Below are 23891 nucleotides of genomic sequence, written 5' to 3' on the forward strand. Positions count from 1 at the left end.
ATGCTTCTGAGAAGCTCCTCTCAGCTTCCTTACTCTGGCCCCAGACCTCCACAGCGGACATCCCAAAGGGAGTGGATTCTCCCAGCCCTCCAGCGCCCTCCACTATTTTCTGATTTTGCTGCCACACTAATTTTGAGTTATTTGTGTGTAAATAACTAACTGGGAGAGCTGGGAGAGCTGCTGAAGTTGCTCGTAGCCGTCCTGCCAAGGGCAGAATTATAGCCCATTAGGAACCCAAGGGCCCCCGCATAATTCAGGGCTCCCTCCTCAAAGCTCCCTCTCCCCTGTGGGAAGCCTTCCCAGTGTAATTACTAAATGTGTCAGGACGCACGGGTGCATGAGGAGAGCCAGCAGTCTTCACCTGCTTCTAGACGAGAGCCTGTTAAAAAAACCCATTTTGGGGATGTGACTTTACCACTCTCTGGCAAGGGGAGACTGCCCTCAGGAGGATGCAGAGCAGTGAGATGGAGAGATCAGACGCGATGAGCCACGACAAGCTCTCGGTCATCAGGACGGAAGACGCTGAGCCAAGATGAAAGCTGTGAGATGAAAAATCAGAGTAGCCCCCCACCACTCAACTCCTGGTACCTTTCCCCAGATCATGAAAGGCTGTGAGTCATGCTGGGAAATTCAGGTTATTTCCTCAGGGTGCTGGGGAGCCACAGAAGAGTTTAGGCAGAGAGTCACGTGGCTGGCTTTCTGTCTTAGGAAGATCTTTCTGTTGGAAGCAAAGCAGAGGGATGGCAGGAAGCAGGGAGATGGGTGCCAGGAGTGCTGCTGGGCCTGCAGGAGGGCAGAAGCAGTGGGAAGAGAGGCCTCAGCACCTCCGGCTTGTGGTCGGCTCCCTTGAGACACGCAGCCACTGGGCACGTCTCCCTGTCCAGAAAGCTAGGACATGACTCTGGAGCTCTCCTGCTAAATCATCGTGCACAGTCTATCTCTTGATTCTGATCTGCCGAGGCCTTCCTGGCTCCAGAGCCTGTCCTCAAATGTATTCCTGGCAGGTGGGTGCTGACGGGCAAGCTGCTTAGGCTTTCATTTCAGAGCAGTGATTATAAAAACCCGTGCTTAGAACACGACAGGGCCCAGGGAGGAGTACTTTGGCCCAGCCTGAGAGGCCCCATAACCAGGGTCAAACCGATGTCTTTAGATACCATCACAGAAAAGGTTACAAATCAGCTGCCACGTCCTATTGTGGCCACCCCACGTTCCTCCCCTCAGGCACAAATGCAGTGCTCTCAGACGCTCTGTTGACATCAGACAGGCCATCTCCACAGCACCCACTCACCTGCCAGTCTGGTTCCTTGTCACAAATCAAATGAGGCCAGTATGGCAAGACCCGTTTTGGGGAACGCTTGCTGCCTTCCTGCCGATCATGTTTTCCTTGTGCTCACCTACTGATGCAAAGGCCTGTGCCATGGTAGCTACCCATCTTATTTAGGAGTTAGGTTCCAAAGTTAGTGAGCAGGGAAAAAAAACTACCTCTGAAGTCCCCTAAGTCACCTGAAGGAATAAGAACACGGTTTTGAGTGCACAATCCTGAAAAGTACTTTTTTATGCACATGAAATATGAAAATCATTAAGTCAGACGAAAAGGAGAGAAAAGCAGAGGGAGTCACCAGGCAGCTGCTGCAGCATTTCAGTCATTCTGCCTAAATGTAAGGTAATTATCTTGGCACTGAGTGGGGGCGGGGAGAGAATTCTAACATGCCCCTGCCTGCAGGACTTCCTCCATTCTGCTTTAAAATGATGCCTCCCTAACCTTAGCATGTGTTAGGAGGTGTGTCAGAGTCATGCAGATTAAACGAGCTGGTCCATGTGAAAGCTCTTAGCAAGTGGTCAGCCTCATGGCAGGTGCTCCAGGAATGTTTGCTGGACTCAAATCTCAGTTTGGCTGGATCAGCCCCACTTTAGCCTCCCTTTGAAACACTGTAGAGAGGAATCTGCTGCCCACCTCCTCTGACATACTTCCTGTTGCACCCCACTGCCCTCTCTGGAGGATTCTATATCTGTGCCCCAGGGGAAGGTGAAAGGGGGACTGGGCGTTCCTCTTCTCTTCTGCATCTCAAAGAGCGGATGCACAGAACACTGACGGGGACGGGACGGGGGAACTGGCTTCCAGGCCCAGCTCTGTCACTGACACCTGAGGGACCTTGAATTCCTCTGGCCTCAGCCCTGCCTTTGATGGGGTGAGGGGAAGGGGATGAGCAAGGGTGTGTCCACGGCTCCTTCTAGTTCTGCAGTGCTGGTGTTCTGGCCCCCGTTCACCCCTGTGAGGAGAGGCCTTCCTGCAGGACTTTGGACCACCACCTGGAAGCCTAATACACAAGCCTCACCTTCAGTACAAACCATAAACAAGGGGACAGAATAAAAGCCCAGGATATCATGGGTCAAATATCGGCTTTTTGATGCCCCCTTGTGTCCTCATCAAGCAAAGGCCACTGGGCTCTCAAGTTCTGATCCCCAAACCACTGAATCGTGAGAACTGGGGTCACTGAATCAATGACCCTCTCTCCTTCCTCATTCAGTACGAACACCAGTGATCAATTTCATGACAGGATCTATCCCAATGGAACGTAAAGAGGAAAATGGACTTTGCCTAAAATCTAAGACAGAAATTCCTCCCTTGACATCCCTGAGGGATGTGTTTAAACAAGCTGGCCCAGGGTAAGCGGGTGTCTGGTAAATCTCGCAGTGACACTTGAGGAGGGCGTCGGGGATTCTGTGACTCTCAGGAGACACCACAGTTTCCACCACCCAGACTCCCCGTTGTGCTGGCCACATGGGAGTGGGTATGACAGGCAGTGGGATGGAGGAGTTTAAGAGACAGGAAAGGTGCATCTGGGTCCAACAAAGAAAGTGCTGGAGAAGTGAGTTCCTACAACACCACTGGGCTTTTTTTTCTTTGAGTCAAAGCAGAGGTTGTAAACTGGTGGCCAGCAGGTTGAATTTGATGGGCAGACAGGTGTTATCTGACCTTCCAGGTACTTTACAAAAACTGACTAGTTCACAACACAAAGGATCTGTGGATTTCACACAAAACTCTAAATTTTGGTCTTCTCTTAACAAGCCGGAGCATTATAGAGCCCAAATCTCCACAAGGCAATACTCAGGTGGCCTCTTTTAGAGGCATGTGTTCTCCACCTGCCTACCCTCTCCTGCGCCCCGACACTGAGGCTGGTTGTCAGTTGTCATTTATCAACTCACTTGTGAGGTCAGTCCAAGGGCTGTGTTTCAAGAAAAACGGGAGCAAGCAGTAGAAGTGGAGAATATTTCTGTTCATTTAGCATGCAAACCAAATGCCCCTGTGCCGAGACACTCTCGGCGACCGTTACTCATCTCCATGACTGGCAGCGCCCCTGGGGGCACTTACATTTCTTATCCCTACTTTTGAGAATGTCAGAATCATCTGTTCACCACCTGCTGCCTTTCCCCGGCAGCTTTCAGTGTCAGTCACCAGTGGTCAGAGAACTTAAGCAAGTTCTCCAGGAGCGACATACACAGCACAGATGCCCCGAGGCAGAGATGAAAACGCGTGGGGAGGAAGGGCTGCTGCCGATGCCGTTTGCTGGTGGCTGGCGATGCGGCCCCGTGCTGTCCTGGGATCCCCTGACTGTTCTACGCTGCAGAACATGCCGATGAGGAGCTGTGGCCGCTCCTGGGAATGGGGACATGGGGCTCAATCACCATACATGCACATACACTGCACAATGCCAGAGGGGCGTGCGGCAGGCACGATGCAGACACTGCAGGCGCGTGCATTTGTTATGACAATGTTCAGGGTCTTGTTCCAGCAAAAATCAACATATCATGACAACTTCCTGACATACGGAGGACAGTGTCCTGAGGACAGGCACCTACTTCAAAGCCACACAAAGTCGCTGCATGGGAGGAACCCTGGACGCTGGGCTTGGCCTAGGTGGGCCACTTCACGTGCGGCGCCTAAGTTTATGTCCAAAAAGAACGTGTAGCTCTGTGATCGATGTATTTCCCAGGATGGCTCAGTAACTTAACACCCGCACTCCAGCCTCCACACTCACAGCTGGGCGGCTGGGCAAAGTGCCTGCCGGGACAGACAGAGTCTGCACAGGTATAAGCGTGTCTGTCCTCATTTCAGAGGCACAGAGTGTTGGCCACTCTCACCTCGTGGGGTAAAGGGAGGGAAATGCTGCGCTGGGGGCTCCAGAACTGAGGGCGTGTTTAATCACGCAGTGCTCAGAGCAGCTGGCAGGACAAACAGGCCCTTCCTGCACCCACAGCCCTGGCTTCAGTGTCATTAGATCAAGGAGTGATAAGAACAGTTCAGAGGCAACAGGTCACCCACTAGAAACCCTCCAGTTTACAGAGCGCACTTTGCAACAGGCTTCTCACCTCCAACATCCTGGATGGCGGACGGTAACGTGAGTGACATGAGGGGAGGCGGAGCTGGTTTCCACAAGCCCCAGTCTCTCCTTCTCCTTGGTCACCATGTTTCGGAACAGGAGAACTCTCTGAAGTGGGCAAAGGTGAGACCGATAAAGGGGTCAACAACTGAGGATCCCCTAAAACACACTGTACAAAATGAATGACATGTAAGCACGTGAGAGGATCCCAGAATGGGACGCTTTGATGTGTGCTACAGGTTAGAAGTGTTTTGTGAGGACAGTAAACATCCCCCCAAACGCTCCTGGGAATTAGAAATATAGCTGAATACATGCCAGGGGGAAAGGTTCCAGAAAGAGTGGTCTGGCTGCAGCCAGAGCCCAGCTAAGAACAGTCTGGGAGAAAAATCATTCTCCTTGTTCAGTCAATCATCCACCGTAAAAACCTTGCGGCAGCACGCATTACAGAGGGTGCTTTATACAGCCGTGCCTGCTTTAGAGGAAATCAATAGCATGAATTTAAAACACAGAAACTTTTCAAAGATACATATATTTTACTGTCAGAAATGTGTAACTGACCCTATAAAGGTCCCTGACCTTTCCACCTGCCTCCCCAGTCCCCTCAAGCACATCGCAGTCCCACCAGTAATATTTCTCAAGTATCATTTAAATAGAAGCCTCTCGCATTCTCAAGGCTCTGATAGGCTCCTTTAGGAGAGCACTGACCTTTGGCCCCATCCTGTAATAGCACTCAAATCATGTCAGCGGAATGAACGAATAACTCCAACCTCAGCTGTTTTTCTGAAAAATGGAAATCTCCCCAAAGGCAAGAGCATTGTTAAATACAAATAATAACAGGAATAATAGTAACAGCCACAGTAGTAATAAGAGCTAACTATACACGAGGGGAGGCTACTGCATTTTCATTTGATCATTCTATTAGCTCCCTGAAGAAAATACGGTTGAGACAGAAAAAGCCACTGCCGACAACCTCCTGAGATGGGGGATGTGCTCAGTGGAGGGACTGGTCAGTGAAGGGGCGCCATGTGGCTGGTTTACAAGTCTGGAATCTAGGACTGAAGTGCCCTGAAAAACAGCAAAAGCTCTCGGGGTTCCTGGGCAACGCGGAAGGGAGAGAGAAGGCTGAGGACAGCGAGAGTGGCTGGAGATGCACATGCCGGGGACTCCCGCCTCTGCTTTCTGTGCTGGGGAGCTGGAGACAGGCACAGGTATTTAATTCATGGGGGGCCATGTGGCATGACTGCTTCCCGTGACCCCCAAGTCTTTAGCACGATCCCCTGAACAAGGGGTGCTGTCTTGTGGAACTTGAGGCAGAAGATAAGCCTCCTGTCAAGGTTAATACCGTATGGAGCAGAGACAGCGGACACAGAGGCAGAACTACAGAGGTGACCACCAGACTGCCGGCCTCCCATGAATCGCAGAAAGACTGGATGGGGCTCTGGATTTCCGTGGGGCAGGGAAGAAGGTTTGGGGTAACTTTCACCAGCTCTCAAGGGGCTAGGAGACCTCAATGGGCACAGTGGACATCTGGGTGAGGATCATCATCCCACTCTGCAGATGAGGAAACTGTTATGCAAGGTCACACAGCTGGTGCACGGGGGACCAGGGCCCATGCACAGACCACCACACTACCCAGCCCTACCCACCACACGTGGCCCTAGGTCTTCTAGGCCAAAGCAAGAGAGAGAGAGAGACACAGAAAACACGCCAAGCCTCAGACACTATCCCAGACCTGCTGGTGCCATCACAGGAGCAGGACAGGGGCCAGAAGATGAGGAAGGGCCCTATTTTCCCAAGGGAGGCAAGAGGTTTATGAGCCAAGGACCAACGGCTCATAATCTTCATGCTGTCGATCTTAAGTGCCCCACACCCCGCCCCTTGGTGAGGATTACCATACAGCCTGGACTCTTATTAAGTCAGGTCAGCTACACCCAGAGCTTCCCAGACTTTCTTGTTCTCAGCACCCCTAATGGCTCAGTAATATTTCTTACCGCAATCTTAGGTCAAAAAAAGTACCTAACAGTTCCGTTTAGTAGACAGTTAAGTCCTAACAACTTAATAAGTGTTTATGTCCTAAGAACTTAGTAGTTGTATTTAAAAAACACGCATAAATTGAAATTAAAAATATTTTAATTTCATTTTTTTAAAACCCAGCTTAGCAAATAGGACATCATCGAGAAGAATAGAGCAGAATTTGACGCTGATGCTGTGAACTCAAGCAAGTACTTCACACGGTGCCCAACAGATTTCACTGTGTTTCCCTCAAAAATTTAAAATATCTGGTAGCAACCGGGGTGCCCCAGCACACCATTTGTTAACTGCAGACACACAGAGTGGAGATTCCAGACCAGACGCTGTGGGGACGCTGTGGGCCAGGGCTGAAGTCACAGACACCCAGGAACGGGGCGAGGAGCCGCATGTCAAGTCCGATTCCACCAACCTGGACCAGACCCACGAGGTGAAGGGCTGGAGCCCACTTCAAAGGAGGACTGGCTGGAGGAGAGCAGGGCCCCACCCTTGGAAGACAGACCACCCAGAAAGCAAACCGCAGAAGATGGCACCGTCCACTTTTAGTGGCTGTTCAAGGACCAAAGGGTAGAAGTTACAGAGAAGTAGATCGTGTAAGACAAGGAAGGATGTTCCACCACTGGGAAGACAGAAGCCATACCATGGCCTGCTTTGCACAGCTGCACGTCCTCTCTCTGAGGCAGGGGCAGGGATGCCGCTGAAGGGGCTCCGCATAGAGGGTGCTCGACTAAGTCATCTCTGTGAGAGGCTCTGCTGTCAGGCGCAGTAAGAATTTAAACGGCCACATCTGTTTGTGAACCGCTGCTTGAGGGGAGGTAAAGAAGGGACAAGTATGACATCAAGGTCAAGACGATACCAGAGAACAGTGAGGAGTACTAAGTAAGGCAGGAGAGAAAGGAAAGGGCACCTGTGGGCTCTAAGGAGCCTCCCCCCGAAGGAGCAGACATTTCTGGAGCGCTCACGACACACCAGGGACACCCCTCATCTCCCGGGCGCCCCTGACGCAGCACCTGGCCCTTCCCAAGGCTCTCACGCCCCGTGGCTCTGTATGCCACACCCCCCGGTTCTCTTCCGTCCTCTGATCACTCCTCTCCCTGTGCAGGGCTCTGGCCTCCGTCCCGGTCTGCTCACTCCCTCTGGCTCCCTGACGACCTCAGCCTCATCCATGAATGCACCGAGGAGGTTGCAAGCCGTCCGAAGGTCGAGTCCACCTCCAGCCCCGTCCTCTCTCCTGCACTCCAGACCCTCATGTCCACTGGCCTCGAGGAGCCGCAGACACGTCGCCTGCTCCCGGCTCTTCCCAGTCCCGCTCCTGCCTGTGCCCCCACCTCTGGGAATGGCTCTCTCAAGCAGCCAGGCCCCCAGGCCGGGAACCTGAGCACGCTCTGAACTCCTCCTCCTTCCCCCCGAGTGCCATGTTCTTCAAGGCCTGCAGGTGCTACCTCCTTCAGAATCTCTGGAGGTCTTAACCACTGGACCGCCAGGGAAGTCCCTTATATATATGGAATCTAAAGAAAAAAAAAATCGTTCTGAAGGACCCAGGGGCAGGACAGGAATAAAGACGCAGGTGTAGAGAACGGACCTGAGGACACGGGGAGGGGGAAGGGTAAGCTGGGACGAAGTGAGAGAGTGGCATGGACATATATACACTACTAAATGTAAAATAGATAGCTAGTGGGAAGCAGCCGCATAGCACAGGGAGATCAGCTCGGTACTTTGTGACCACCTAGAGGGGTGAGATAGGGAGGGTAGGAGGGAGACGCAGGAGGGAGGGGATATGGGGATATATGTATACATATAGCTGATTCACTTTGTTATACACCAGCAACTAACACAACAATGTAAAGCAATTATACCCCAATAAAGATGTTCAAAAAAAAAAAAACAACATGGTGACTAAATAGCCAATAGATCAAGTAAGAAATCAAAAGAGAAATTTAAAAAATACCTTGAGACAAGTGAAAATGGAAATAAAACATTTCAACATTTATGGCATGCATCAAAGTGGTTCTAAGAGGGAAGTTCATAGTGATTCATGCCTACCTCAAGAAACAACAAAAATCTCAAACAATCTAATTTTTTACCTTAAGGAACTAGAAAAAGAATAAATGAAGCCCAAAGTTAGTAGAAAGAAGTAAATAACAAAGATCAGAGGAGAAATAAATGAAATAGAGACTGAAAAGGCAACCAAAAAGATCAATGAAATTAAGAGCTGGTTCTTTGAAATAAAGTTGACAAATCTTTAGCTAGACTCACCAAAAAAAAAAAAAAAAAAAGAGGCTCAAATAAAATCAGAAATGAAAGAAGAGACAACTGATTGAAAAAATACAAAATATCCTAAGAGACTATTATGAACAATTATATGCCAACAAACTGGACAACCTAGAAGAAATGGATAAATTCCTAGAAACATACAATCTTCTAAGACTGAATCATGAAGAAACAAATTCTGAATAGACCTACTACTAGTAAGAAAACTGAATCAAAAACCTCTCAACAAATAGAAGTCCAGGACCAGATGACTTCAGTGATAAATTCTACCAAACATTCAAAGAAGAATTAATACCCATCCTTCTCAAACTGTTCCAAAAAATGGAGGGAATGCCTCCAAACCCATTTTACAAAGCAAGAATTACCCTGATATCAAAACCAGACAGATACAACAAAAAAAGAAAATTACAGGCCCTGATGAACATAGATGCAAAAAATCCTCAACAAAATATTAGCAAACCGAATTTGACAAGATATTAAAAAGATAATACACCACGATCAAATGGGATTTATTCCAGGGATGCAAGGATGGTTCAGTATCTGCAAATCAATCAATGTGATACATAATATTAACAAAATGAAAGATAAAAATCACATGATCATCTCAATATATGCAGGAAAAACATCTGACAAAACTCAACATCCATTTATGATAAAAAACTCTCAACAAAGTGGGTACAGAGGGGATGTACTTCAACATAATAAAGGCCATATATGAAAAGCCCACAGCTAACATCATTGTGAAAAGCTGAAAGCTTTTCCTTTAAGGTCAGGAACAAAACAAGGAGGCCCACTCTCACCACTTTTATTCAACATGGTACTGGAGGTCCTAGCCAGAACTAGGCAAGAAAAAATAAGTAAATAAAAGGCATCCCAGTTGGAAAGGAAGAAGTAAGATTCACTATTTGAGATGACATGATATTATATATAGAAAACCCTAAAGATTTCATAAAAAAAACTATTAGAATAAATTAATTCAGTAGAATTGCAGGATACAAAATCAATATACAAAAATCTGCTGCTATCAGAAATGAACTATCAGAAATAGAAATTACAAAAGCAATCCCATTTACAACTGCAACAAAAAGAATAAAATGTCTAGAATAAATTTAACCAAGGAGTTCTGAAAGACCTGTACACTGAAAACTACACAATGACAAGGGACTTCCCTGGTGGCGCAGTGGTTAAGAATCTGCCTGCCAACGCAGGGGACATGGGCTCGAGCCCTGCTCCAGGAAGATCCCACATGCCGCAGAGCAACTAAGCCCATGTGCCACAACTCCTGAGCCTGTACTCTAGGGCCTGCAAGCCACAACTACTGAGCCCACGTGCCACAACTACCGAAGCCCGTGTGCCTAGAGAAGCCACCACAATGAGAAACCCGCGCACCACAATAAAGAGCAGCCCCCATTTGCCTCAACTAGAGAAAGCCCGCGCGCAGCAACGAAGACCCAATGCAATGAAAAATAAATAAAAAATTAAATTAAATTAAATTAAACACACTGATAAAAGAAATCAAAAAAGACACAAATAAATGGAAAGATATTTCATGCTCATGGACTGGAAGAATTAATATTGTTAAAATGTCCATACTACTCAAAGCAATCTATAGATTCAATGCAATCCCTATCAAAATTCCAATGGCATTTTTCAGAGAAATAGAATGAAAATTTGTATGGAACCAAAAACGACCCTGAATGGAAAGCAATCTGGAGACAGAAGAACAAAGCTGGAGGCATCATGCACCGATTTCAAACTATATTACAAAGATACAGTAATCAAAAAAGTATGGTACTGGCATAAAAACAGACACACAGATCGATGGAACAGAATAGAGAGCCCAGAAATGAACCCACACATATATGGTCAATTAATTTACAACAAAGGAGGCAAGAATTTACAATGGGGAAAGAACAGTCTCTTCAATAAATGGTATTGGGAAAATGGGACAGCCACAGGCAAAAGAATGAAACTAGACTAATACCTTACACCATACATAAAAATAAACTCAAAATGGATTAAAGAATTGAATGTAAGATCTGAAACCATGAAACTCCTAAAAGAAATCACAGGCAGTAAGCTCTTTTTTTTTTTTTTTTTGTGGTACACAGGCCTCTCACTGTTGTGACCTCTCCTGTTGTGCAGCACAGGTTCCAGACGCGCAGGCTCAGCGGCCATGGCTCATGGGCCCAGCCGCTCCGTGGCACGTGGGATCTTCCCGGACCGGGGCACGAACCTGTGTCCCCTGCATCGGCAGGTGGACTCTCAACCACTGCGCCACCAGGGAAGCCCAGCAGTAAGCTTTTTGACAAGGGTCTTGGAAATGATTTTTTTTGGATCTGACCTCAAAAGCAAAGTCAACAAAAATAAAAATAAGCAAGTGGGACTACAGTAAACTAAAAAGCTTCTGCAGAGCATAAGAAACCATCAACAAAATGAAAAGGCAACCTATGGAATGGAAGAAAATATTTGCAAATCATATACCTGATAAGGGGTTAATATCCAAAATATATAAAGAACTCACACGACTCAACAAAAAACAAGCAATCTGATTAAAAAATGGTTAGAGGATCTGAATACATTTTCCCAGAGAAGACATACAAATGACCAACAGGCACATGTAAAGGTGCTCAACATCACTAACCATCTGGGAAATGCAAATCAAAACCACAATGATATATCACCTCACACCTGTTAGAATGGCTATTACCAAAAAGACAAGAAATAACTAGTGTTGGTGAGGATGTGGAGAAAAGGGAACCCTGTGCATTGTTGCTGGAAATGTAAACTGGTGCAGCCACTATGGAAAACAGTATGGAGATCCCCCCAAAAAAACAAAATAGAACTACCATATGATTCCACAATTGCATTTCTGGGTATTCATCTGAGGAAAACAGAAACACTAATTTGAAAAGATGTATGTACCCCCTTGTTCACAGCAGCATTATTTACAATATCCAAGATAAAGGAAACAACCCAAGTGTCCACCAATGGACAGATGGATAAAAAGATGTGGTGTGCATGTGTGCGCAAGCGTGAGTGCACACACACACACACACACAGGAATACTATTCAGCCATAAAAGAGAATGGTATCTTGTCATTTGTGACAACATGGATGGACCTTGAGGTCATTATACTAACTGAAATAAGTCAGAGAAAGACAAATACCATATAATCTCACTTATATGCAGAAACTAAAAAACAAAGAAAGAAACCCAGGCTCATAGATACAGAGGACAGATTGGTGTACCTATGGTTGCTGGGGCAGGGGGTTGGCGGTAGGAGAAAGGTAAGCAAAATGGGTTAAGGGGATCAAAGAGGACAAACTTCAAGTTATATAATAGATAAATCATGGGACATAAAGTACAGCGTGGTGACTACAGTTAATAATATATACTGAATTTCTGAAAGTTGTTAAGAGGGTAGATCTTAAAAGTCTTTAACATAAGAAAAAAAAGAAAAAAATTTAACAATGTATGGTGGTGGATGTTAACTAGGCTTACTGTGTTGATCATTTTGCAATGTGTACAAATATCAAATCATGTCATACACCTGAAACTAAGATAATGTTACATGTCAACTACACCTCAATTAAAAACAATGGAGTAAGAAGTTACAATGCAGAGATCACAGGTATACTTCTACAGGACAAATATACTCATTTACAGCATGATATACCAATTCAACGAGGGCTGCATCCCAAGCAACTTAGATAGAAATGAAGATGCCATGCTCTGGAGAGCTGGGTCAGAGGAGCAGCATGTGGCTCCAGGACCAACACACGTATGTGAGGAGCACGATTTTTTAAAACTAGTATGTATTTCTAAAACTAGTATTTTTAAAACTAGTATGTTATTTTCTATAATCAGTATTTTTATTTTATTTTATTTTTATTTTTTTGCGGTACATGGGCCTCTCACTGTTGTGGCCTCTCCCGTTGCGGAGCACAGGATCCAGATGCGCAGGCTCAGCAGCCATGGCTCACGGGCCCAGCCGCTCCACGGCATGTGGGATCTTCCCGGACTGGGTCATGAACCCGTGTCCCCTGCATTAGCAGGCGGACTCTCAACCAGTGCGCCACCAGGGAAGCCCTATAATCAGTATTTTTAAAACTAGTATGTTACTTTCTATAATCTAGTTTGTGTATAGTTTTGTGTATAGCCAAGCTAATAGAACGAATATTATACATATACTTTAGACTAGCTCATCTTCATTTTTAAAATCATGTATTTTTTTTCCCTCTTTTTTTTTTTTTTGGCCACGCAGCGCAGCTTGTGGGATCATAGTTCCCCGACCAGGGATTGAACCCGAGCCCTGGCAGTGAAAGAGCTGAGTCCTAACCACTGTACCACCAGGGAATTCCCTAAAATCATATACTTTCAAATTGGCCAAAAAACTTCTTTTTCAATTCTCTCATTGGGACAATGGGGGATGCTTAATGTGGTTATCTTATAAAGGTGGACACAGGCTATAACCTCAAAATCATCTCACTCAGTTGCTTCCCAGACCCTCCCACTGTGCTGGGGTGCCAGCTCGTCTGGGCCCCTTCTCCTTCTGCACTCTCCTTAGGGAAATGGCCCTCAGGCCCAGGCCTTTCACCCCACCCCTTTGCTCAAGCCTCCACACAGTACACAGTATGCTGGCTTGGCATCTCTGCTGCAGGTCCAGCAGGTACCTTACACTCATCACAGCCAAACAGAACTCTCGATGGCCCACGATCCCCCCTCCACCTCCTGCCCCCCCATCCAAGCTGGTCATCCCCTAGCTCAGCAAATGGCCCCACCATCCACACAGTTGCTTGGGCCAGAAATCTGGCAACATCTTTGAAACTTATAGTCCTCACTCCCCCAAATCCAATCTACCAGTAAGACCTGTAAACTCCACTCCTGGAGGGGATTGTAAATCCTCCTGCTTCCATCTCCATCAGCCCAGTGGTTCTCAACCAAGGATGATTTTGCACACTGCCCCACCCCAGGGGGCATTTGACAATGTTTGGAGACATGTACGGTTGTCAAAAGTGGGAGAGAGGTGCTACTGGAATTTATGGGTAGGGGTCAGGGGTTACTAAACATCCTATGATGGATAGGATGCCCTCCACAACAAAGAATTATCTGGCCCCAAATGTCCACAGTGCTAAGGCTGAGAAACCCTGCCCTAGTCCAAGTCAACCATGTCTCTCATTATTTTCATTGTCACAGTGTCCTTCATTATATTAAATATACTTTCCTCTTACTTATCATTGGTCTCCTCACTACTACAGTGCAATCCTCTTGGGAACACAGACCTTGGTTGGCTGTCTTATTCCCCTCGGCATCCTCAGTGTCTGGCACACACAGGTGCTCTATAAATATCCGAAGATGAGTGAGTAAGTGTGAAAGACAGAAGTAGCAGCACTTTGATTTAAAAAATGTAAAATGTAACAGAGACGTTCTTAACCCTTTATGCAGTCAACAGCTTCAAGGCTTATAGACGTTTTGTCCTCATAACACCCGTCATACTAACAACTCCTGTGCGGGGACTTTCTTCCTTTGCTCAACTAAAAAGGAAAATGTCGGGCAGATCCATGCAATGAGCTCTTACGCAGCCAATAAAAATGAGGTTTTTAAAGAATTCTGACATGATAAAATGCTTATCATGTGATTAATGGAAAGGGAAAAATAAAACTATGTATTTCAATCTAAATACATATTTATGTAACAGACTCAGGATCAGGTGGTTATCTATGGACTGTAGGATTAAGAGTGGTTTAAGTTTTCTTTTTTCAGCTTCCTTGTCTTTTCTAGTTTTCTGTTCATAAAACACTATTAACTTTTAAAAAAGCAAGTTGCACTTCACAGTGAAAATAAAAGCCAGGTCACAGGAACAACCTAGAAGTGCCAGGACTACAATGACCTTAAGCTATTTAACTGAAGAGAATCAAGTTCTAAGAAAACTAGTCTGGCAAATGTGAGAGATGGCAGAGACCACCTCAGGACTCCAGACCTGTGAGTATCTGCAGCCGGATCTGGGTGAGAGTCGTCAGCGAGGTCTGGTAGAGGACGCAGATGTTGCAAACCTTCTGTACCTCCGCAGAATCAACACGTTTACCCCCAACAGGCCTGAGAATATTCCGAACTGACGCCGACTTCTGAAATGCACGCTTCAGGAGAGCTGGCGTGGAGAGGAGGAGGGACGTGTGAGCAGAAGTTCAGCCATCTGCCAAACTCCACCCCATAAAGGGAACAGCACTTCAGGAAAGCTCCTAATTTCCAACCAGAGCCAGACAGAGAGGCTGCAGCTTTGATTCAAATCATCTCTTTTGGATAAATCAGAAAAGCAGTCACAAAAGGTTTTCAGACAGAACACAACGACCTCTTTAGAACAGCACAAGATCTGTCAGAACAAACCAAACATATTTGATTCTTACCGTGGATTCTTTTACTGTAACCACTTAACTGCAGAACCCACAAAGGTGAACCTTCCAAGGACTGAATTATGGGAAGAGGGGCAAAGGTGGGGGGCCTGGCTAATTCCCAGTGTCCTGTGCTTTCAGAGGGAAGTAGGAGCATCAACCTCAAGTACTCATCATCAGTTTGGGGTTGTACCCTCGTTTTACACCTTCGCATCTATATCCTGCTGAAGTGACACTGAGCCCATGCTCATGGACAGCTACAAGATGGAGCTTTGTGACACACTGGGTGGCAGAAGAAAGACCGCACCGAACCTGGCAATCTGCCATAGGCAAGTAACTCCACTGAATTATGTGTTAACAGCATTGCCTTACTTTTATCAGAGTGCGCAGTAAGAAACCTTTCCAAGGAACCCATTAGTGACCCTGCAACGGGGATGCCGCTGAGGTGGTAGCCTGGTCAGTGACCACAGCCACCTGTATAAGGAGCTCCACGGGGGAGATTTATTTCACGATCAGGAACTCAGAAAAGCTCTACTTCCCCTAAGAAATAGATCTTCCTCCTTCTTCCTACTAGTGGGAAGTGATAAAGGGTCCACAAATCCCTTCTCATTTTTGGCCACTGGAAATTCAGAGCCAAATGGAAGTTCAGAGATAAGCACGGCAGCCCTCATGGATCATCCGTGGATGTTCTCTACACACAACCTTGATTTTGTTCACAGAGTTACATTTCCCTAGTCCTTGTTTACTATCCCTAAGGACTTCCAGGCACTGTTTTGCTAAACGTGAACTTGATTTAAGCCGTCTCAAAATCTTCAGGGGAGAAGTCGGAGGTCACATGACAGAGGGGAGCAGGTTCACAGGGCCAGTCAGGCGCTGCACTTCGGGGAAGGAGAGCCACTCACCCTTCACGGGAAGCACATTCTGTGGGGAGGCTGGCGGCGCGTGGACCGGCTCCTGGTTCTCCAGCAGCTTCTTGCTCAGGATGTCACTGAAGAAGATCCGGATCAGAGGCACCCCCCACAGGAACTGCGGCTGTCTGGTGACCAAGGGCGTGGACTCGTTAAGGCTAGGCGACAGCAGGAGAGCGGGCACGTCAGTTCCACCTGCCGGATGGCCACACGGAAGGGTAGCTGGGGACCGCCACTCAGCACGGCAAGTCAGATGCTAAAAGAGGAGTGGGATCCACAAATCGCCGCCGAGGCCTGGATGCAGAAGGCACCAACCTCTTTCTCGGCTCTCTCGCTCCACACGGGCTTCCCGTGCTTCCAGCAGCACTGTTGCTCCCCCCAGGCCCCACGTGTCACTGTCACTCCCCAGACACCCTCTATCTGTCCTTCATGCTAATTCCATCCTGTTTACCGCCCAGTCGACAAAAGCTTCCCGATGCCTACTGCGTTGTCCTCTTCATAGCCGGCTTGCAGGCCTGGCCCACAAATCTCGATGAAAAGGGGGAAGTGGTGGAAGAGAGTCAGGCAGAGACAAGGAAGACAGTGATCTGCCTCCAGGACTCACCCACAGTCCACGGATTGGCAGAACCAGCCAAGGACAGGGCGCCAGGGGGTCAGGCTGGATTTCTTCTGGGACACGTACTTCTGACAGTAGCAGAGCATCTGGGTGAGCAAACTCACAAACCCATCTGTCTCCTCCTCTAACGCCCTGGGGCTGAGGGAGCCCAAGTGCAGGAGGCTGCCTGCGAAGAGAGAAGGCTGAGTGTGGGAGGCCCGGACAGACACGCTTCCTCATCTCCCAGCCCTGCTGTCTGCCTGGGGCTCGTGCATCCATGTCTACGTGCAGGAAGAAACTCCACGCAGAGAGGAGCCCATCAGTGCTGGGGCTGCAGTGCTGTGCAGGGCTTAGGAACAGGCAGACCTGGCCTCAAATCCTGGTTCTGCCAGAGGCGAGCTAGGCGACCCTCAACTTACTTCTTGAGTCTGTTTGCTCACCTGTAAGACTGGAGTGATGACCCCTACTCCTGACGTGAGGACTATATGACATAACATGTAAAATGTCAGGTACGCAGATTTTTAAGTTAGTATAACATTTTCTTACACCAAGATTCTACAACCAAGGGTCAACACAAGAAATGACCTCCTGAAGAATAGCTGAAGAGTCCTGGGAAATCACTGTTATTCAGTGTTCACTGAATTTATTTAACGTTTTCTGGGAGGACTCTTACCATCGACTCCCTTAAAATGTAGCCCCAAGAACCTTTTTCTATGTAAAATAAATTTCCTCTAATTAGGCGACGAGACTTGTGTACCTCTGCTGTTTCAGATGCTTCTCTATCCCCAAACCCTTTCCTCATCTAAATGAAAACACTGTAAAATAGACATTGTAGACCCTACTCTGATCTAAGCCCCACCCAACTGTGCTCTCTTCTCTCTTGAGATGAGAGTTATCCAGGTAACTCAACACGTTTTCATTTTTCCCTTGGCTGCCAGGAAGCTAAGGGCTGAAATTTAACATTCATTTACAGTCACTCGGCTAGTTTGCCAGGCTGATGTATGTTTCCATGTGATTTTCAGTTTCATGTGTCTACTTAAACTGTTTACCTCATTACCTGTCTTTTATTGTAAGCACTTCCAACTTTTACTAAAAACAGCTTGTGGCCTCCAGAATGGTGGAAAGCAAAACACCTGGGCTTTTCCCAACGCCCAGAACACAATAAAATTCCAGCCATAGATACTTACCCATGAGACAAAGTGTATGGCATCCTTCTAAACTTTCATATACATCACGGCATGGATCTTCATCTCTTAAAAGTGTGATGAATTTACGGAGCATGTCATGAGATTCTAAAATTGTGAGGCGCTGCAAACAATAGTAGACTGTTAAAGCGGAAGCTGATAAAAGGAGCTTCCCACCAGAGTGTGAACTCTATCCCTGCAGATCACTCCCTAGCTGCCAAACATGTTATCCATCACCAAGAAGAAAATGAACAAAGATGAGACACCTTTTCTCTGGGCTTCTAACACAAGTGTGTCTACGGTAGCTACTGATTTAGGAGAACCATCAGGAGACGAGGTAGAAATTAACAGAGAAAACATTTTACTTTCTATTTTAAGGACAAAGGCAAAGATGGAATTGGGGGAATTCAGAGCCCACTCACCTCGGGGGTCACTGTGCTGAGATAAGTCATGAGAGCGGGCACGGACACAATGTGGATGAGGAACGGCCGGATCAGACTGTCTGAAAATTGTGCAGCAATCACAGGGCTAGACACAGATGTATCACCTTACTCAGACATGTTTAATGTGAACCTGGAACAAAACAACAACCCTACCAACACCCCCAAATCCCTTGGAATTATGCTTCACAGGACTTCTAGGAAGACTGAAGGCTGAAAATGGGCCCATTCACTGGGGGAAGGTTGAATAAGTGATACTTTAGTCTATGACGCAGCTACGAAAAATCAATTTACTGAAGTTTTACTGACATGAGAGAATCCTCATGCTATAAACAACTTTGAAAAAAAAAAGCAGAATGAGAAACTATATACATGGGAGAGGAGGATGGGGGTAGTGAGTGGAAAGGAGGAGAAGAGGGGCTCCTGGGGTGCTGCTGCTGTGGTTCTATTTCACAGTGGGGTGCGGCTTACACGGGTGTGTTTACTGGGTGATAAGTCACCAATAACTCGTACTTCAATTAAGCAATTTATTCCGAATATATATCCAGATCATAAATGGAACAAGGTGAGTTTGGGGAGGTTCCCATGGGCCATTAATTTAAGAAATATATATTGATCTTAGAATATAAAAATGTGTTGACTATATGAAGCAAGTCTAAAGAGTAAGGAATAAAAAGTGTGGGCTCTGGAGTCAGATGGCCCAGGTTTAATTCCAGGCCCCGCCCCTCCCGGCTGTGTGACCAAGGGCAAGAGACCTAACCTCTCTGGGCCTTAGCTGCCTCATTTATAAAATGGAGATAAGAGAATGCGGTGAGGAGTCAGTTAATGTGCGTAGAAGTCTTTTTTTTTTTTTTTTTTTTATGGAAATGGGACTGTATTTATTTATTTATTTATTTATTTATTTATTTTTTATTTTTACAGTTTGCTTTATTTATTTATTTATTTATTGGCTGTGTTGGGTCTTCGTTTCTGCGCGAGGGCTTTCTCTAGTTGTGGCGAGCGGGGGCCACTCTTCATCGCGATGCGCGGGCCTCACTATTGCGGCCTCTCTTGCTGCGGAGAACAGGCTCCAGACGCGCAGGCTCAGTAATTTTGGCTCACGGGCCCAGTCGCTCCGCGGCATGCGGGATCTTCCCAGACCGGGGCACGAACCCGTGTCCCCTGCATCGGCAGGCAGACTCTCAACCACTGCGCCACCAGGGAAGCCCTGCGTAGAAGTCTTAAAACAACGTGCGGCCCATGAATGTTAGCTATTTGTATTATAGGACTTGGTGATCCCATCTAAACATATCAGTTATGACTTCATAGACTTTTAATAGTGGTATCTACATATTGTATGACAAAACCACTGAATATCTTGTTTTACAAGGTCCTGGTCCTGTTCAATTACTTACAAATATTCAGAGGAGGACAAAAAGTGCACTGTGCAAGAAAAAGGCTTCAGAACAGCCCAGCCTTAACAAGTGAGTCCATGGATTCTGACATATGGAAAGAAAAAACTTAAAATCATGGACGCTATTATATTCTCAAAGGAGAAGAAACGTGGTGGAATGACTAGATGACCCTCTTGGTGGATCACAGTGTGAACTGCAGCCACAGTGGGACAGGGGAAGGATGCTGGGACGGAAAGACAACTTGTGTTCTTGGGAGATGGAAGACAGGGGAGCCAGAGGATGCTGCTGCGCTCCTGGGCTCAGGCGTCTGTGTGTCAATCCTCTGCTGTCTCTGACAGAGGAGAGGGTGGGCGATGCTGCTGGAATGAGCTGCTCAGGTGACTCAGGAGAGGGAGCTGCAGTAAACCTGATCTAGGAAAACATGTGTTACGACTCATTAAATACATGTCTATGTAACTCCTCTCAAAGTACGTAACGAACGTATGACTGTTACCAAGATAATTTGTTCTACTTCTTTAATCAAAGCATAACCGGTTGGATTCTGTTCCTGTTATGAAGGTCTAGCCTCTAGAGGTGTGCTGTCCAATGCAGTAGCCACTGGCCACATGTCAGGGGCTACTGAGTACATAAAATGTGGCTAGGCCAAATTCCTGTGTTTTAAGTGTAAAATATCCACCACTTTTTGAGGACTCAGCACGGAAAGAGAAATGAATAAATTATCTAATTTTCATTAAAATAAATAACTTAAAAGTATTGATCCCATGCAAAAATGATAAATTTGGATATAGCAGTTTATATCAAATATATCGTTAAACTCAATTTCCCCTTTCTTTTGACTTATTTAATGTGGTTCTCATCATATCTGGACTGCGAGATCCATATCTGGATATCTGCATACCTGGACTCCGAGATACGCAGTCCAGCCTTGGTTTCTTCTCATTCTTACTTTTGTGGGTATTTCTTTTTTCTTCTTCTTTTTCGGCCACACCACACAGCTTGCAGGATCTTAGTACATTGACCAAGGACTGGACCCGGGCCACAGCAGTGAAAGCACCGAGTCCTAACTACTGGACCACCAGGGAAGTCCCTCTTGTGGGCATTTCTTCTCCAGACCCACACCAGGCTTGTAAAGCCCCCGAATGTCCCAGCCCCCAATGACAATGTTTTGGTCAATCCTTCCACAAACACCCACTGTGGTTGGTTGGAAATCTATCATTCTTTTCGATTGTCCTATATTGGAACACCTTTACTATTATTAGAAAAATTATCCAAAACAGGGAAATAAGGCAGAAAGGTGACCATATGTCTTCCCAAAGAATAAAACTAACATCTACTACTCTGTAGTGATATAAATAAATAAATAGAGGAAAAGGAAAAAGTGTTCCTTACAGAATTCTCGTTAATAAACATAGAAATGAGGAAAATCACCATGAAGCACCACAGCAGTAACTGCTGCGGATAAGACCCACAGATGAAAGCCGAAATTAATGGGGGAAATGGAGGAGAAACAGGGAATTTGCATGGCCTCCCAGCATCTGCCTCCCAATATTTACTAATTATTGTGGTGGTTTTACCTTGTGTCCACGAATTCTTTGATATTCCCCCTCCAGGAGGTGCAGTTGGATACCACTCCCCTTGACAGTAGGCTGGATGGTGACTTGCTTCTAAAGCACAGAGTAGGGAAGCAAAAGACAGCAACTCAGCGGTGGAGACACGGCTGACACCGCCCTGAGCAAGTGGGCAAAGTCAACACCACCTGTAGTGACATAAACACCTCCAGTCAGGGTGTCGGATGCTCCTGATATATCATGATGGGAAGGGCACCCCCTCACCTCTGTGGGACTCTTCCCCCAAATCCACAAGCCCAGCGTCCTCCTGAGAAAATATCAGACACACCCAAATTGTGAGATAATCTGCAGAATCCCTGACCAGTCCTCTTCAAGTGTCAGGGTTAGGAAAGTCAAGGGAAGATTGAGAAATTATCACAGAGTGGAGACCGAGGGGACATGATCATTGGATGCAATCTTGGAGGGGATTTGAAAAAGATATTAGCGAAAAAACTGGTGGAAACCCAAATTAAGCCTGTACTAGTGTTAATTTCTTAGTTTTGATAGATGTGGCTGGGTTATGTAAGACTTCACATTTAGGAGAAACTGGAGAAGGGTGTATGGGAACTCTGTACTATCTATAACTTTGCTGTATTTCTAAATTTATTTCAAAATAAAACATTTTTTTAAAAAACCCAGGGGACTTCCCTGGTGGCGCAGTGGTTAAGAATATGCCTGCCAATGCAGTGGACAAGGGTTCAATCCCTGGTCCGGGAAGATCCCACATGCCGTGGAGCAACTAAGCCCGTGGGCCACAACTACTGAGCCTGCGCTCTAGAGCCCGCGAGCCACAACTACTGAGCCCGCGCACTCTAGGGCCCAAGTGCCACAACTACTGAGCCTGCGTGCTGCAACTACTGAAGACCTCGCGCTTAGAGCCCATGCTCCTCAACAAGAGAAGCCACCGCAATGAGAAGCCCACACACAGCAACAAAGAGCAGCCCCCGCTCGCTGCAACTAGAGAAAGCCTGCGCGCAGCAATGAAGACTCAATGCAGCCAAAAATTTAAAAATTAAAAAAAAAAATCAAGTGCCGCTGACTCACAAAGAAGAGGAAAACAAGTAATCAAGGGTCACAGAGAAGAAAACACTAATATGATAATAGGACTTACTTTTTTCAGGGGTAACTTTTTGAGACTGAGCTCAAGCTTAAGAGCTAAAACTTGCTCAATTTATAAAGGAAGAGTCGGGAACATAAAGCTGTAAGAAAAACACCTCTAAGCAATGTCATATTCTTATTCTGGAGATTTAAAAACATGAGAGGAAAAATCAAAAGGAAATAATAGAAAAGGCAATAGATAACAAGAGAGAGAAGAGAGGAGGAGGAGAGGGGAGAGAAGAGAAAGAAATGTGTAAATGTGAAAACAAGAAATCAAACAGCCCGTAAATGTGAAACTCGGCTGAACCTCACTGAGTAACCGAGAAAGGCAAATAAACAGAAGGCTCTCTTTCCCGTCCATCCAATCAGCAGAGGTTTTACAAGAGCTCGGGCTTGATGATGAGGCTGTGAAAGGCCTACTCACCCACTTCTGGAAACAGGTGCCCGTCTTATAAAAGGACGCTATCCCTCACTGGGGAACCCTCCCCGGGGAGCCCTCCTCGGTATTCTCTGCTCACGGAATTTCCTAAGGAGATGATCATAACTGGGACAGGATATACACACTGACGTGTTCATAATAGCATTAATGAGAAAACAAACAAGGAAACAAGAGTGGAAGCAACCTGAGTTAGTTGAGGCCATCCGAGGCGCAGATCCGGAGACGGGATTCGCCGTGAAGAAAGGTTTATCCACGGACAAGCCCGTAAGGGGAAGTGGGGGAGGAAGAGGAAGGCCTGGCCTGTGCTGAAGAGAAGAGAGAAGGCAGGAGGGCAGGGAGTAGCACCTCACGCTGAGGTGCTTTGCTGAGAGAGATCAGCAAGGCTGTCAGGAAATCCTCCAAGTCACTTGTCAGAGGGACCTCGTGCCTCCCAGGAGTGAGGCAGCCTCGGTGTCCCTGCCACCCTGTCATTGTCTGGGAGGGGCCTGTGGGGGACGAAGCCCTGCGTGATGGGCTGCTGGGCTTCAGAGCACAGCAGCTGGGACCCTCAGTCCACTAGCTTCTTAAAGTAGGAGATATGAGAGGCATATTTTCATGGCTTCCATGTGACCCAAATGACTAAAAATAAGGAAATGGCAAAAAAACAAAAAACCAAAAAAAACCTATTGTGTCTCTATAAGATGGTATTATGTGGCTATTCAAAATCATTTCCTCAAAGAATACTTAATGATATGGTAAAATGCTCCAACTGTGATGTTTATAGAAGCAGGATACAAAACTGTATCTATCATCATTCTCACTGAGTTTAAAAATGTGTGTATATACCTATATAGTATAGGGACAGAAAGCAAGACTGGAAAAAAGTATCTTTGGGGATGAGGATAATTTTCTTTATATTTTTATGTACTTTCCAAATTTTCTAAAATTAGTATGTATTATTTTAGAAATCAGTAAAATAAACACACTTTAAATTTTGAAAGAAATAGCTGTCAGAGAAAAGAGGATGAAAAATGGAGAGCTTTGAAGGGTTTTACACATACGGGTAAAGGTAAAATTCTTTGGCTGTTCACCACAGCAATGGGCTTGTAAAGTTTGTCATTTCTTCTCGTTGATCTCTGAAATTAGACTAGAGTTCCCTGTTCACAGCTCTTC

At 46.3% G+C, this 23891-nt stretch overlaps 1 protein-coding gene across 1 annotated transcript; it reads right to left on the reverse strand.

Moving 5' to 3' along the window:
- Window positions 1-193: 193 nt before the first annotated feature.
- Window positions 194-17861, reverse strand: LOC309814294 (ubiquitin-protein ligase E3B-like). The gene is made up of 5 exons (XM_082639928.1): window positions 17765-17861; window positions 16587-16764; window positions 15977-16140; window positions 14666-14833; window positions 194-379 (listed from the first exon to the last, which is right to left on the reverse strand). Exons 1-5 carry the CDS (start codon window positions 17856-17858, stop codon window positions 321-323), a joined length of 663 nt encoding a protein of 220 aa, XP_082496054.1. The 5' UTR covers window positions 17859-17861; the 3' UTR covers window positions 194-320.
- Window positions 17862-23891: the final 6030 nt, after the last annotated feature.

This window comes from Mesoplodon mirus (assembly GCF_964341445.2).
Source record: "Mesoplodon mirus genome assembly, chromosome: 13".
Classification (NCBI taxonomy): domain Eukaryota; kingdom Metazoa; phylum Chordata; class Mammalia; order Artiodactyla; family Ziphiidae; genus Mesoplodon; species Mesoplodon mirus.

Excerpts from the sequence above, each read along its gene's own strand:
- LOC309814294 (XM_082639928.1), bottom strand. The coding sequence starts at position 17,858 with ATGCTCCGTAAATTCATCACACTTTTAAGAGATGAAGATCCATGCCGT. Across the intron at positions 16,765-17,764 it reads CCATACACTTTGTCTCATGG|GCAGCCTCCTGCACTTGGGC; the intron begins GTAAGTATCTAT and ends CTCTCTTCGCAG. Across the intron at positions 380-14,665 it reads CCGGCTGCAGATACTCACAG|GCTCTCGTCTAGAAGCAGGT; the intron begins GTCTGGAGTCCT and ends TTTTTTTAACAG.